At 35.8% G+C, this 17,798-nt stretch overlaps 1 protein-coding gene across 7 annotated transcripts in view; it reads left to right on the top strand.

Moving 5' to 3' along the window:
- LOC128222186 (centrosome-associated protein CEP250-like) overlaps positions 1 to 15,876 on the top strand; it is a 54,719-nt gene extending 38,843 nt beyond the window's left edge. For 3 of the 7 annotated variants that reach the window (XM_052931078.1, XM_052931074.1, XM_052931075.1), the window contains 8 exons: positions 2,588 to 2,629; positions 3,025 to 3,066; positions 6,243 to 6,377; positions 7,264 to 7,445; positions 8,392 to 8,461; positions 13,062 to 13,158; positions 13,988 to 14,163; positions 15,515 to 15,876. In XM_052931078.1, coding sequence (XP_052787038.1) covers positions 2,588 to 2,629; positions 3,025 to 3,066; positions 6,243 to 6,377; positions 7,264 to 7,423 — 379 coding nt within the window. In that variant the 3' untranslated portion in view covers positions 7,424 to 7,445; positions 8,392 to 8,461; positions 13,062 to 13,158; positions 13,988 to 14,163; positions 15,515 to 15,876. The other 4 variants (XM_052931076.1, XM_052931079.1, XM_052931081.1 and 1 more) reach the window with 4 other exon arrangements.
- Positions 15,877 to 17,798: the final 1,922 nt, after the last annotated feature.

The raw sequence follows: 17,798 nt of genomic DNA, 5'->3' as shown, positions 1-17,798 counted from the left end.
AATTAGTTTTTAATTATCCAAGGTAATTGACAACAAAGAAGCATTTTATAGGAGTCAGAAATGCACTTGCTTAGAATCTATTCTTACTTGAAGACATTTTTCATTCCCTGGAGGTTGTATGGAATTCCAGAAAGAACTATCTTGAACTGCATTTGTGTCCATCAAAGTTCTTTAGAGCTTCTGCAATCAGGTGGCTATAAAAAAAGTTACAACCAATACATTAGTGTTTTAAAAAATGTTGAAATGTATTTAGAAGTATTGAGGGAAAGGTAAAAAACCTTGATGTTACTGACACACTTTCAATCCTATTTGCCTTGTTGATATGTTAAGTTTTGTTTAACTGCTTATATAATGAGTTCTTTATTTAATGCTCAAAAAGAGGCAAACAAAATAGAAAAATTGACAAACACGCAAGGGTTGTTGTTTCATTAGAAAATGACATAATCTCATGGCCGCGACCGGAAATAATTAATAGCTGGCATAAACAAAGTCATTTATGAATGAAACAAACAGAAAAGATAAACTAAAAAAAATCAAATCTGCTCAAACAATGCTTCTGTTTGGATTCATTTTCATAAAGAAGTTGTGAAAACTATAAAATTACCGCATGATGTCTGCTCCAGTTTAAGTTTGGCTGGCTGGTCTGTCATCATCCCCATCTCAAACCTATCGCATAGAATAACAATATTAAGTTACTTAAAAGATGCACTATGCACTTGGTTGATGGAATTACTTAAAACTTATTCTCATAAGGGCATTCACTATTAAAAGTATTCGAGTTGGATTTGTGAAGCTGGTGTTTAAACTAGATTGTGTAGGGGGAGGGGATGGATATTAAAATGTGTGTGTGGAGGGGATGGGCCGCAAGAGCTATGAAAGGGTCTCAAGTGGGGCAGTGGTTACAATAGACGAGTGCATAAATTGTTTATATAAGATCAAAAAGGCACATGAATTCAATAAATTAAACATACAAAATTAGGTCTTGATGAACGCTTAATAGTTTCTCTTTTTTATCACATTTTGCAAAGTTTACCTGTCAATTAAAAACAATACCACAACTACTTTTGCCCATTCACTGGTAATTTATAGCATGTAGCAACACATTGAATCTTAAAAACGTCATTGTGACTCACGTATTTAGAAAGTACAGAAAGTAAAGTTTCTGGTTTGTTTTTGTTTTTATGGGTCATAATGTAGATCGTTAAAAATATTCACAATGGCCGCAGCATGACATGAAGAAGTTGTTTCACCTACATTTAGATCTTTTTAGCAGCTTAATATTGCAAACTATCGTTGTAAAACTGATACAAAATCGTTTAATTTGATGTAATCAAAGATACAATTAGAAAACCCTGAAAAATTAAAGCAGAAATGGCAATATTTACCATATTATTGTGTCAGAATCGTTGACAGGAAACAGATGTATGACAATTTGTAACCATTCAATATCGTACCGGTATTACTAGTTAGCGGAAAGTGCACTTTCCGCGGAAAGTACGAAATCGGTGAACGCTCCTTAAACGATAATTTAGTGGTTACCGGTACTAAATCTCCGTTAAACTAGGAAAACCCGTTCCTCGATTGGAACGCGGAGATAGATTAAACGTGAATTTTCAATTGAACAGTTTTCAAAATATGAATTACAATAAGAAAACAACAACATGCATCTCACATAAACTCACCTTTAGAATTAAAACAGACTTATTTGCTCTCCAAACTTGCAGTAGGATTTGTAATGGCTCCATTTGTTGTTGTTCCATATAAACAAAATGGCGTCCAATGCTCGCTTGAAATCTTCATCAAGTTCATTGTAGCGTGAAATGCGGATTAATATATTCAAGTTTGATTCCATAAGCATTTAGTTTCAGCGATACGTAGTAAATATGTTGGATGTAATAACTGCTTAAATGACAAAAACCGTTTTACTACTTACTGTATTCCACAGAAGTGAAACAGGCTTTCCTATTAAACGCAGTACTATTTTTAACGCATTTCCAATTATGGAAGTTCCCATCTAAAATGTACATAAACCTCGGGTGTTTCCGTACTGAATTTTTATTTGTTAACGAAGGTCAAACCCCGCCCAAAACATGTACAATTTGCTTGCCGGCATGCATATATATATGAACAATGTATGACGAGCTTTTCTTGTTCTCATTGTTATGGTTCAATAGAGCCAATATTATTTAATGCCTATCACTCCGGCAAAAAAGTAGTCCCTTGCATACACGTTCAAACCGTAAGAGGTCTTTTACAGTCATACGCTTTGTACCTAAGTACCCCAAGTCTTATCCATGTGACACAAATATCCTCCTATGAAAACCTGTAAATTCGTGAATTTAAACAAAATGTAAGTTAAAATACAGGGAACGAACACCAATTATTTGTATGTATTTCAACAATCAGGAGCATAATGTTAAAGGAATATTCCTTGAAGAAATGAAAGAAATGTTATTCTATATAGTCCCCTTTATAAGAATATGAATATGGCAATGTTGCAAGGTTCAATATAAGGTTTCTAGACTAGGCGGATGACTTCATCCTTTTGATTATGTTAAAACATGTTTTTCTAATGCGATTCTTTCAGGCAGGAAGAAACCATTCAACAGCTTCAGGATGAAAATTCGAGGTGAATATTGTTTCTGTAATTTTCATTCATTTCGCAGTTAATAAAGAACAGCGTCGTATTAAAAACACATTAGCGTTGACCATGACTCAGAATTCGTTCAAAATATTTATATCACACTAGTTACGTATTTGGCCATTGACAATATTCCATTATACCATGCTTAACTATTTATGTATTGATTGATGAATTCATGCAATGAGCTCCGAATCTACTATTTAATATAATAAACAAGACCTTTGGCTTTGATTCATTTGATTACAATTTTTCAAGGAAATATCAAATCCGATAGTTAACTTAAAGTATGATGCACGATAAACATTGTATATGAGTCTTTTTTTTTGCCAAGTATATAAGGTTATTTCCTTAGTCTAGCTAAAAATCAGGTTACATTTCAGATTGCGAGATGAAATGTCAAAGATAACGAAACCGAAACAAAGGTATTATTATTGTTATGCTTCTTTATTTTAGGCAATTGAAAAATTTCTCTTAGACATATGACAATGTTGCAAAAAAATATATTTTGCAATCGTAATTACCCAGGACGACAACGTGTATATACTTCACTAGTTAATATTTATTGTACGTGTACATCTGCTAAGAACTCAGACCGAAACACCTGTCATAAATTTGGTTTTGTTTGTGAGTTTATCTTTACTAACGTTACATACATTATTTAAATATATTTTAAGTAGATCATAGACAGAGTTTTTAAAACTTAAAACAATATAGTTTAACTTAACATCATATCAGTGAAAACTCTCAGATGTACGGCAATTCACAATGTTCTATATCTCTGCCGCTGAAATGTAAGTTAGCTATATATTTCTACTAGTAGTGCTACCACTGACGCTGATGCTAGTACTTCTATTAAAAGTACTTAACTGTTAGCATGAGATATTCGCTTCTTTGTTTACCAGTTAGGATCAAGTGAATTCTATTATTGGTCGGGCCCAGCATCTGTGGCTGTACGATATCATAAAAAATCCACAATAAGCGTAACACACTTTAGATCGAAAACTTATGCATAACCATCATTCCCTGTGTTTCATCATATTTTTAGGAATAAACCGTGAAAAAAATTAACGGTGTCAATTAGTAAACAGGGTAACTTATCTCAGATTCAAACGATATGACACAAATAAAACCCTGTAACAATATCAAGATAAACATAAACATAATGCACCCCTCTTGCTTGTCGAATGATTCTCCAAATCAGGAAATCACTTAATACTTTCGATTACTTTCATCAGAAAACAACGAGATTAAATTGAACGTTATTGTTCAACTTCCTAATAAGTGCCTCGTCTAAATCGATGTATAAAATGTCTTTAATCGCAAAAAGTGTCCATGGAGGAACAAGGAATGAGAACAAGGACAACTGCTACCGCCTCTGCTGCGGTTACTGGTGCTCTTGCTATTCATGTTGGCAATACTTCTGCTACTGTTATTGCTACGTATACCTTTAAAGTTACTACTATTATTATAATTAATACCTGACCCGTCATCGTCCCCAACAGTACTTCTGTTAAAACTGTCACAATTCTGATTCTTTCAAATAACCAGGGGCTATTTATATGCAGCGTTAATAGTCGCATGAAAAAAAAAATCGCAAATTTCAATTATGACTACAGTTTATATCTCCACTCGTAGTTGAGTAAAACTTTAAAGTAACAAAATCTACAAACATTATGATAACGTGTGGCTAGTTTGTATTTCGAAGGGCTTTACTAGTAAGAATCATATTATATACATGTGTTGTTTTATTTAAATCCTCGTAGTGTGAATTTTTTATGGGATATACATTATCGATGTCTAATTATCATACATCCTCAGCTGGTAGCATAGTATATAATTAATCTCATAGAGTACCTTTAATGTTACAAGACATCCCGCTGTAAGCCGGTGTTCGCCATTAACCACTATACTCGGGTTGTTTGGATTAGACATTTTGACCAAGTGTTTGTCAGTGTTCGCTTTATGAAGAATAATATTATTGTCTTTTTTTAACCTTTTGACCTTCGTTTTTGTTTTTGAATCTACAGCAATGTCCATAAGTACAGTTTGTTAAGCATGTATTAATGTTGTCCTTTCCTGACCTTGACTGTGACCTTTTGACTTTATTTTCTATTTTTTGAAGTTACAGCAATTAAATTTGCACCTTTTGTAGAGTTTTGAAAGCAAATACCAATGTTGTCCATTGATAAAATTGACTACGACTTTTCAACCGTTTTCATTTTTTTCAAGCTACAACAATTAAAATTGGACCTTGTGTACAGATTGGTAAACAGATATAAATGTCCTTTTTACCTACTTTGTAATTCTTTTAGCTGCATCAATTTAATTTTGACCATATGTTCAGTTTTCAATATATAGATCCATGTTATCATTGGAACCTTGACTTGACCTTTTGAAAGTTGCAGCAAATAAATTTGGACTATGTGTACAGTTTTATAAACAGATCAATGTTGTTCTTGGGTGAACATGACTGTGACCTTTTAACTTAGGTTCTTTTTTTTTTGTTGGAGCCACCTTTATAATTTTTCGAGCATGTGTATAATTAAATATAAATAATTATAGATCAAAATTGACATTGTCACGTGACTTTTTAATACATTTCTAATCAGCATTTAAATGACATATGAGCTTTTCCAGGCATTCTGAGAATTTAAAATACGAACCTGATTTCCTATCAAGAAAAGAATCGGGTCAAACACTTGGTAAACGGGGCTTTTCAAATAACCAAACAACACATCTTATAGTGTACTAACCAAACAACACAGCTTATGATGTAATAACCAAACAACACAGCTGATGATGTAATAACCAAACAACACAGCTGATAGTGTGATAACCAAACAACACAGCTTATAGTGTAATAACCAAACAACACAGCTTATGGTGTAATAACCAAACAACACAGCTTATGGTGTAATACCAAACAACACAGCTTATAGTGTTATAACCAAACAACACAGCTTATAGTGTAATAACCAAACAACACAGCTTATGGTGTAATAACCAAACAACAGAGCTTATAGTGTAATAACCAAACAACAAAGCTTATGATGTAATAACCAATCAACACAGCTGATGATGTAATAACCAAACAACACAGCTTATGATGTAATAAACAAACAATTTATGATATATACACAAACTAAAAAAGGACATGCAAAAAACATGGTCTTTGCATTAAACATAATACAATCAAAGAGTTGATAGTTTTTGTCACTTTTATAAAAATGAAAAAAAACTTTTAACGCATAACTCAGTTGTGACTTATTTCAAAGTCATCATTGAATGTATGTACATAAACATTTTCAGAAAAAGTGAATAATGACCGAAAGTAAATAAAATGATTTCTGTCTAAATAAGGCTCTATAAACAATGTATATTTTAAAAAGTTTGACTATTCGGTTTGTTCTTGTAATTTTCATTTTATTTTCGTATAAAACCGCAATCTTTTGACCTACATAAGTGTCCAAGCTAAATTTACAGCATTTTACCGCATGACTAATATAGGCCATTGGTCGACTATAGAAAGTAACTAGCTGGTGTCCCTCATTCTTGATATCTTGGTGAGGAAAATTGTCATTTAATTTTGCCATTGAAGTTTCTTCACCAGTCAACGGCAAAGTCTTGTGCAATCAACTAATGAACGAGTGGTATTGTGTCGAACCATAAGTCGGGGAATATGTCTGGAGTTCTTTGTACAAGACAAATGTTCCAGCCGTTCAGTGCGGCAAAGGTGAGTAAAATGATAATATTATTATTTCTAAAATATCGTTTACATCCATAAAATGCAATAAACTACTGCGGCCAGTTGTATAATTTTTTGGTGGTTAAACTTATTTATTGGTGAATATTTATCCAATATAAACTGGTGACCAATCAAATTGCTTAAATGTGCAAACAAGTCAATGAACAATTTGAAGATTAATTATCTAGTTTTAAACAGTTGACTGTAGAACACATTTTTTCAAAGTTTGTTTAAGATATATATAGCTGGAGGTTAAAACAAACACGCAAACCTGCGTAATAAAATAAATTACGCGATATGTTTGCTCGCCAAACAGTTATCGAAGCATAGAGATAGTAACGTTTGGGTTATTGTTATATACAAACATACTACATATTTGTTGTAAAACCGAATCTGCCTTTTGCATTCCTTTTTTCGGGCACATTTTATTTAATATTCTGTGTTGCTTGTAAGTAAGTAACGGTACCAGATATCTTCCTAATTTTGATATCAAACACATTATATAATGAAGGTGAAAAAATTGTGTCTGTATATGCTCAACTGAAACTAAAGTGTAGAGTTGAAACACTGAATGAGATACTTTAGGAAAATACTCACCAAAATAAGACCTATCTTCGCAAGCGTTGCTAAGGCAAGCGTCTGTATTGATCTAGTTCATCGAAATAATTATCACGGTAAACAAACGCTTGCTTTAACTGGTGTTTGGGATTTGTGTAATTTTAGATTTGGATACTCTACCAGTATACGTTCTTTCTTGATGAATACATCATTCACAATTGATTCAAGAATTATAAAACAAAGACGATAAACATAATATGATACTGAGGCAGTGTGCTGATATAGAATTAGTTCATTATTATATTATTTGAAACAGAAAAATGGTGTCTATGGACACTGCTGTTTCATGCAGCCGCTGGTACGGGAAGGAGTATCAAAGATGCCTATCTTTACGGTACTGGCGTCACCAATACACCACAGTGAAAAGATGGATGGAATCCAAACTGTGCTGGCATCTACAGAAGTCATCTACTTGACCGCTGGGAGAACGTAACAAACGTATATCATTTCCTTCTTTTCGATATCAATACTTTTCCGGATTATATGGTACATATGGTGCAGCCACTACCACTTTAACGTGCATAAAATATGCTTTACTTAACGGTTCAGGTGTCACAAATACACCAGAGTGTAAATATGGATGGGATGTAAACTACAATGGCATATATATGTACACGATGTCACGAAAGATCCGAGAGTTGCAAACGTACGAGTTCCACATTTTATTTCAAACAAAATTTCCTTTTCTGTAGCTCAGATATTTTTTATTAATTAAAATACATTTTGCATTATAACAGCGGTTTCTTTTTGGGTCAGATGAACCGTTGATTGAAACAGCGGCTTCGGTTTAAGTCAGACTGACCATTGATCTCAAATTATAAAGGCAATACTGTTTTTTGTGTTTTTTTTGTAAGTTTTATTATTTCGAAATCACAGCTCGATTGTACAGTTTATGATTAAAACATACAATTTTAAATTACATCTTTGGCTTCCATTGGCGCAAAAAGCGAATTTATATCAGTCGAAAGGCAGAGAGTCCTTCGTTTACAGCACTCGTTGTCCATAATTGCTATCAAATTCAATTCCGTGTAAATGTTGCGTTTAATATGTGATTCTTATAATATTTTACTGCGATATATAAACCAGATATTTTCAGAATTCAAATAACAACAAAAAAGTGTAAAAAGATTGAGTTTTTCAGCATTAATTCAGTCATTTAAAAAAAAAAATCGATTTTGAACAAGACTTGCATTTATTAAACAGTAATTTCCATACTAATTTTTTTAATATAAGATTTTATTTTCATTGGGAATTAATTTAGCCAATATACTTCATTTAAATTGAAATTGAAATAATCACGAATACCGGCCCAGACATTTTGCTGTACTGGATATGCAGAAACAAATAACAGACTTGCCATAATAACTATCATATTACTTTGCAGATATCTGTAACAGTATACACGACAGAAAACCTGGAATATAAAACTTACTCGATAATCTTCGATGGAGAAGGTATGCATGTTTCTTTGAATAATACAATAACACAATATGAAATTCTACGCATAGTATGACTTGTTTGTGACAAAATATTATTGAGAACAAGCTCACTGTGTAATAATGCAAAGGCTGGCATATGCAACCCTATTAAACTTAGAAGGGTTGAATTGTTTTGTCCCGTATTAAGGTATCCGGTTCACACATAGTTGGAATGTGGTTCCCTTATAAACCCGTATTAAGGTGTCCGGTTCACACATAGTTGGAATGTGGTTCCCTTATAAACCCGTATTAAGGTGTCCGGTTCACACATAGTTGGAATGTGGTTCCCTTATAAACCCGTATTAAGGTGTCCGGTTCACACATAGTTGGAATGTGGTTCCCTTATAAGCCCGTATGAAGGTATCCTGTTCACACATATTTGGAATGTGGTTCCCTTATAAACCCGTATTAAGGTATCCTGTTCACACATAGTTGGAATGTGGTTCCCTTATAAACCCGTATTAAGGTGTCCGGTTCACACATAGTTGAAATGTGGTTCCCTTATACACCCGTATGAAGGTATCCTGTTCACATATATTTGGAATGTGGTTCCCTTATAAACCCGTATTGAGGTATCAGGTTCACACATATTTGGAATGTGTTTCCCTTGTAAACCCGTATTAAGGTATTCGGTTCACACATAGATGGAATGTGGTTCCCTTATAAACCCGTATTAAGGTGTCCGGTTCACACATAGTTGGAATTTGGTTCCCTTATAAACCCGTATTAAGGTGTCCGGTTCACACATAGTTGAAATGTGGTTCCCTTATAAACCCGTATGAAGGTATCCTGTTCACACATATTTGGAATGTGGTTCCCTTATAAACCCGTATTAAGGTATCAGGTTCACACATAGTTGGAATGTGGTTCCCTTATAAACCCGTATTGAGGTATCAGGTTCACACTTAGTTGGAATGTGGTTCCCTTATAAACCCGTATTGAGGTGTCCGGTTCACACATATTTGGAATGTGGTTCCCTTATAAACCCGTATTGAGGTATCAGGTTCACACATAGTTGGAATGTGGTTCCCTTATAAACCCGTATTAAGGTGTCCGGTTCACACATAGTTGGAATGTGGTTCCCTTATAAACCCGTATTGAGGTATCAGGTTCACACATAGTTGGAATGTGGTTCCCTTATAAACCCGTATTGAGGTGTCCGGTTCACACATAGTTGGAATGTGGTTCCCTTATAAACCCGTATTGAGGTATCAGGTTCACACATAGTTGGAATGTGGTTCCCTTATAAACCCGTATTAAGGTGTCCGGTTCACACATAGTTGGAATGTGGTTCCCTTATAAACCCGTATGAAGGTATCCGGTTCACACATAGTTGGAATGTGGTTCCCTTATAAACCCGTATTGAGGTATCAGGTTCACACATATTTGTAATGTGGTTCACTTGTAAACCCGTATGAAGGTATCCGGTTCACACATATATTTGAATGTGGTTCCCTTATAAACCCGTATTAAGGTATCCGGTTAACACATATTTGGAATGTGGTTCACTTGTAAACCCGTATTAAGGTGTCCGGTTCACACATATTTGGAAAGTGGTTCACTTGTAAACCCGTATGAAGGTATCCGGTTCACACATATTTGAAATGTGGTTCACTTTTAAACCCGTATTAAGGTGTCCGGTTCACACATATTTGGAATGTGGTTCACTTGTAAACCCATATTAAGGTATCCGGTTCACACATATATTTGGAATGTGGTTCACTTGTAAACCCGTATTAAGGTGTCCGGTTCACACATATTTGGAAAGTGGTTCCCTTGTAAACCCGTATTAAGGTATCCGGTTCACACATATATTTGAATGTGGTTCCCTTATGAACCCGTATTAAGGTATCCGGTTCACACATATTTGAAATGTGGTTCCCTTGTAAACCCGTATTAAGGTATCCGGTTCACACATATTTGGAATGTGGTTCCCTTGTAAACCCGTATTAAGGTATTCGGTTCACACATATTTGGAAAGTGGTTCCCTTGTAAACCCGTATTAAGGTATCCGGTTCACACATATATTTGAATGTGGTTCCCTTATAAACCCGCATTAAGGTATCCGGTTCACACATATTTGGAAATTGGTTCACTTGTAAACCCGTATTAAGATATCCGGTTCACACATATTTGGAATGTGGTTCCCTTGTAAACCCGTATTAAGGTATCCGGTTCACACATATTTGGAAAGTGGTTCCCTTGTAAACCCGTATTAAGGTATCCGGTTCAAACATATTTGGAATGTGGTTCCCTTGTAAACCGTATTAAGGTATCCGGTTCACACATATTTGGAATGTGGTTCCCTTGTAAACCCGTATTAAGGTATCCGGTTCACACATATTTGGAAAGTGGTTCCCTTGTAAACCCGTATTAAGGTATAAGTTCACACATATTTGGAATGTGGTTCCCTTATAAACCCGTATTAAGGTATCCGGTTAACACATATTTGGAATGTGGTTCACTTGAAAACCCATATTAAGGTATCCGGTTCACACATATTTGGAAAGTGGTTCCCTTGTAAACCCGTATGAAGGTATCCGGTTCACACATATTTGGAAAGTGGTTCCCTTGTAAACCCGTATGAAGGTATCCGGTTAACACATATTTTGAAAGTGGTTCCCTTGTAAACCCGTATGAAGGTATCCGGTTCACACATATTTGGAAAGTGGTTCCCTTGTAAACCCGTATGAAGGTATCCGGTTCACACATATTTGGAAAGTGGTTCCCTTGTAAACCCGTATGAAGGTATCCGGTTCACACATATTTGGAATGTGGTTCACTTGTAAACCCGTATTAAGGTGTCCGGTTCACACATATTTGGAATGTGGTTCCCTTATAAACCCGTATAAAGGTATCCGGTTCACACATATTTGGAATGTGGTTCACTTGTAAACCCATATTAAGGTATCCGGTTCACACATATTTGGAATGTGGTTCACTTGTTAACCCGTATTAAGGTGTCCGGTTCACACATATTTGGAAAGTGGTTCCCTTGTAAACCCGTATTAAGGTATCCGGTTCACACATATATTTGAATGTGGTTCCCTTATAAACCCGTATGAAGGTATCCGGTTCACACATATTTGGAATGTGGTTCCCTTGTAAACCCGTATTAAGGTATCCGGTTCACACATATTTGGAATGTGGTTCCCTTGTAAACCCGTATTGAGGTATCCGGTTCACACATATTTGGAATGTGGTTCCCTTGTAAACCCGTATTAAGGTATCCGGTTCACACATATATTTGAATGTGGTTCCCTTATAAACCCGTATTAAGGTATCCGGTTCACACATATTTGGAAATTGGTTCACTTGTAAAACCCGTATTAAGGTATCCGGTTCACACATATTTGGAATGTGGTTCCCTTGTAAACCCGTATTAAGGTATCCGGTTCACACATATTTGGAAAGTGGTTCCCTTGTAAACCCGTATTAAGGTATCCGGTTCAAACATATTTGGAATGTGGTTCCCTTGTAAACCGTATTAAGGTATCCGGTTCACACATATTTGGAATGTGGTTCCCTTGTAAACCCGTATTAAGGTATCCGGTTCACACATATTTGGAAAGTGGTTCCCTTGTAAACCCGTATTAAGGTATCCGGTTCAAACATATTTGGAATGTGGTTCCCTTGTAAACCCGCATTAAGGTATCCGGTTCACACATATTTGGAATGTGGTTCACTTGTAAACCCGTATTAAGGTGTCCGTTTCACACATATCTGGAATGTGGTTCCCTTGTAAACCCGTATTAAGGTATCCGGTTCACACATTTTTGGAATGTGTTTCCCTTATGAACCCGTATTTTGTTGGTAGTATTTGAAAGGAATTTGTCTGGTGAAAAATAACATGAAAAATTCAATTACAGTCAATATAAAACGTCAATATTTTATTGAAAAAATACAAATATGCAAAGTGCATATTTTACTAAATGTAGTAACATTTTAGGCCGAAAATGGGTCAATACGGACTGGATTTCACTGCGTAATGGCTGGTGTGCCAAAAATCCATAATGAGACTACTTCCGGTAAAACGCACATCTGAACAGGCAACGGCCGTTTCAATCACACGCGGCACTTGACGTAATAAGCAACGCGAACATTACCGGAGAAAGGATGCTTGCATCACTCTCCGATAGATTATTAAATTTAGACAATTAAATTCAGAAATTATATTATGATCAAGAAACACATGATTTTGTGACAGAATGAAGAACAAAAACAGCGTTGTCAAAACTAAATCTGACTTAGAGGGTGAGCGATTGGCATATAATGTTATGTGTGTTTTACTGAAAAAAAAGGTTTAATGAACTGCGTTTCAATCATGTATAAATGATTTAAAAATCAAAATTAACATTGTCCTTTTTTCTTATAAAATGAAAAAACAACATAGTATTATGCAATATAAAGTTTAAAATACGGCACCGGTGTGCAGTCTGTATATAATGGCACACCTGGTGTGTAATGGCCTGTGGGCTTTAGCCATTATAGACAGATGCAATTATGGACCGACGGCACACCGGCATCGTTTATTATTTTCTAGTTCATATACATGCATGCGCTGACATTTATAAAGGTTCAACAAAGAAGAGTTGGTTTGAAGAAGGGATGGAGCGCCTATATTCGTCACATCATGGACTGTCACGTGCTTCTTCTTTCAAACATTTCAACAGGTACTGGTCACCTTTGTTGTGTTTTTCATCTAGTCGAAGCCAACGTATCTATGATATGTATGATCTCATGAAATGTTATTTAATTTTGCATGCATGTGTTCATTAAAGTTAATCCAAGTTCAAATGTAGAATTGTATACATGCGTATAATTTGAAGTATCAGACACCCCCTCCCCACCCACACACACACACCCACACGCACGCATGTTAAATTATTTGGTAACGTAGAGACATGTGGTATTTAGTGTTCTGTCACCGGTTAAACCCTTGTTACGTCTTGTTCCGATGGCCGCTGAAAAGTGGTAGCACCAACACTTAGTATTGAGGATATGTTGATGAGTGTGTGATATGTCAATGTTGTTTTGTACGTTGTGAGTCTCTATTTATTGTCTGTTATGTTGATGAGTGTGTGATATGTCAATGTTGTTTTGTACGTTGTGAGTCTCAGTGTCTTGAACGGATGCTTGTAATTGTCCATATGTTCGACATGGCTTGATTCCCTTTATTTCAAAGCGTCCGCGTCATTAGGTATTAATGCATAGCATATGTATTGCCTTCTTATATCAATGGGCTATTTAATATTTATGGGCTATCTATGATCTGATCAATATATATACCGCTTAATGATACGTTGCATCGCATTGATTGATATATCTGCGCTAGTATCCTCCGTAACCCTCTGTGAAAAATAATGTTCAACATGTTTAAATTAGGTAATCTAGTTTCTATAAAAAATAACTAAACTCTTAGCTTCACTCAGAGGAAACTTAGGAAGTAACTAGAACGATTGGCATATGAAGACCTCTTTTGATAAGTGTTATACTTTCCAGTTCTGACTTGCCTGGACAATTCTTGACAATAATGAAGGATGATCAGTCAACCGATCCCTGCACCTCGCTAACATTCAGTGTGTTTGACGCCGACCTCCCTGGTTGTCTGAAGGAACAGGCTGGTAGCCTAAATCCTCCGTAAATTGTAACGTTTGATGGTCAAAACAGACCTTTGTGTAAGTAATGATTATCAAAAGTTTGGTAATATAAATATAAACTATATCGATAAATAGATAAATAACGGGGTAAAGGTTTTCGCAAACAATACTGTCATTATAATGTATCAGGATCAATGTATTGATTCGCACTTGTCAGATAGTATGTGAGTTACCCTGCCGGTAAGCTCAGTTGAAAGACCACCTGACCTCCAAAGGAGTAGTCGCTCGATTCCTGAACTGGCCGCATATCTTACTGTATCGCGCAACGTGAGTGCCTTAGAACGGTTATATGTTGGTCTGCTGGCACGTACTGAATCGCACATGTCAGAGAGTATATGAGTTATCGGGATCGGCTAGCTCAGTCTGTAAAGCGCCTGACTTGCGAGCGAGCTGGGAGTCCCAATTTGATCTCTTATGCGCCTGTAACATCTATCAAAAAAATAACCGATCATAATATATTGAGATGCATCAATCAGGTCATTAAACACCATGTGGCATACACGGACGAGGAGGGATTCACCTACGATTTTAACGAAACGTTTAGACTTAAAATTTGCCCACATGTAATACAGCTATTATAAGAGGGTTCTTAAATCTCCATACTTTATAATTGAGTCGAAAAGTCTTTTTGTATTCCCTGTTGTTTTTCTGCACTAACATAGACATGCAAAAGGGGTTTGTAGAGATTATACAATATATCTTGGCTGATATATTGCGTAATGGTAAACAAATGACAGCTTGTTAAATTAGTATTATAGCTAACCGTTCTTTTTTCAGTCCATCAACACATCGTGATATGGTCTAAATTCGAATGAGACCAGAAGCGGTACCGGCGATTTATGGAATATACGAGGGTTGATCCAGAATTACGTGGACTTTTTTAATAATTCAAATATCATTTCACATAGAACGTAGAAACTTCACATTCAATACATATTACATATCTTATATAATCCCTTCAATTTTCAGAGCAAAATATTGAATTTTCGCTAAATTACAATCATATTACGACATATGGTTGAACCCGACCGGCGCAGTTCAGTGACGTCAATGACGCTGCGCTCATAAAGCGTCATATTTTTTTAGTTTACCAACCAACACTGACGCATAGTCAACTTCATATATTATGATAAACATAAATAAAAAGAAAAATAAATAAATAATATTAATATGAAAAAAAATAATAATTATTTAAAAAAATAACACCTTGATTTGGACGAAAAATATAGAAAATATGTAAGAAGTCCACGTAATTCTGGATCACCCCTCGTATCTATTTGATATAGTTCGTCATTTGGTGTTTGATTTGCATTTGTTGTATTTGACCACTCAGTAACTCAGTAACTTGATTCATTTCTGTATCCACCAGCATCAAGAAACTATGCAGTGAGAGGATGACCATTATGCAAACTGACGAACCATCCGATTAAACTCCTTTTAAAGTATTCCTCTCTAACGTTTAAGAACTCATTTTCAACAGTCTCACGTTGTTCAGTGTATACATTAAAATTCCAGGTTAAAATGCTGTTATAAAATCAATTATTAAGTTTCGAAACTGAAATATAAGAGCATCTCGGTCTAACCTGTCTTAAACTATCGCTGATTTGTGTTTGTTCAACTTATTGGTTAGCAAATGATGTGAGATCTGTTTGGTGTTTATGACATGCATTAGGTCTTGTTGTGTTATTGAAATGAACTTTGCTGTTTGTATGTAATACATTTACACATTTACATGTATGTTACTTCATTCTGTCTTGTATACGTATCTGTTTGATATATATAATTGTATGGTACTCATATATTGAGTCTAGCGTGAAATATCATTTTCTTTTATATACACATGTTGTGATCCGAACATTCAATCTAAAAGGTTTTGAGTTTCTTGATATTTGTGCAAATATGAATTAGTTTGAATAACATAATGACTTAAATTCACTTTATTAAAAAAAAGCAACCACAACAAATTTACAATAGCACAATGAAGGACAAGCCCTGTAGTAAACATTGAAATATAAACCCTGTTTGATACATGATACGGGCTCAAGGGACACTGAACGAAAAACAAAACCGTACAGACACCACCAACAGACCATACACGCATCAATATAGCTTCATCAATAAATGATGGGATTACCGCCTGTTAACGGTCAGTGAAATACAAGTGTACAGACACCACCAACATACCACACACGCGTCAATATAGCTTCATCAATAAATGATGGGATTACCGCCTGTGAACGGTCAGTGAAATACAATTGTACAGACACCACCAACCGCTCACACACGCATCAATATAGCTTCATCAATAAATGAAGGGATTACCGCCTGTGAACGGTCAGTGAAATACAATTGTACAGATATCACCAACATACCACACACGCGTCAATATAGCTTCATCAATAAATGATGGGATTACCGCCTGTAAGCGGTCAGTGAAATACAAGTGTACAGACACCACCAACAGACCACACACGCGTCAATATAGCTTCATCAATAAATGATGGGATTACCGCCTGTGAACGGTCAGTGAAATACAAGTGTACAGACACCACCAACCGATCACACACGCACCAATATATCTTCATCAATAAATGATGGGATTACCGCCTGTGAACGGTCAGTGAAATACAATTGTACAGATACCACCAACAGATCACACACGCGTCAATATAGCTTCATCAATAAATGATGGGATTACCGCCTGTGAACGGTCAGTGAAATACAATTGTACAGATACCACCAACCGATCACACACGCGTCAATATAGCTTCATCAATAAATGATGGGATTACCATCTGTGAACGGTCAGTGAAATACAATTGTACAGACACCACCTACAGATCACACACGCATCAGTATAGCTCCATCAATAAATGATGGGATTACCGCCTGTAAGCGGTCAGTGAAATACAATTGTACAGACACCACCAACCGATCACACACGCATCAATATAGCTTCATCAATAAATGATGGTATTACCGCCTGTAAGCGGTCAGTGAAATACAATTGTACAGACACCACCAACAGATCACACACGCACCAATATAGCTTCATCAATAAATGATGGGATTACCGCCTGTGAACGGTTAGTGAAATACAAGTGTACAGACACCACCAACCGATCACACACGCACCAATATATCTTCATCAATAAATGATGGTATTACCGCCTGTGAACGGTCAGTGAAATACAATTGTACAGATACCACCAACCGATCACACACGCGTCAATATAGCTTCATCAATAAATGATGGGATTACCGCCTGTGAACGGTCAGTGAAATACAATTGTACAGATACCACCAACCGATCACACACGCGTCAATATAGCTTCATCAATAAATGATGGGATTACCGCCTGTGAACGGTCAGTGAAATACAATTGTACAGACACCACCAACAGATCACACACGCACCAATATAGCTTCATCAATACATGATGGGATTACCGCCTGTAAGCGGTCAGTGAAATACAATTGTACAGATACCACCAACTGATCACACACGCGTCAATATAGCTTCATCAATAAATGATGGGATTACCGCCTGTGAACGGTCAGTGAAATATAATTGTACAGATACCACCAACCGATCACACACGCGTCAATATAGCTTCATCAATAAATGATGGGATTACCATCTGTGAACGGTC

Source organism: Mya arenaria, chromosome 16 (assembly GCF_026914265.1).
Source record: "Mya arenaria isolate MELC-2E11 chromosome 16, ASM2691426v1".
NCBI classification, from domain to species: Eukaryota; Metazoa; Mollusca; class Bivalvia; order Myida; family Myidae; genus Mya; species Mya arenaria.
Note: the sequence above shows the minus strand (reverse complement) of the source record. Positions and strands in the feature narration are given on the sequence as shown.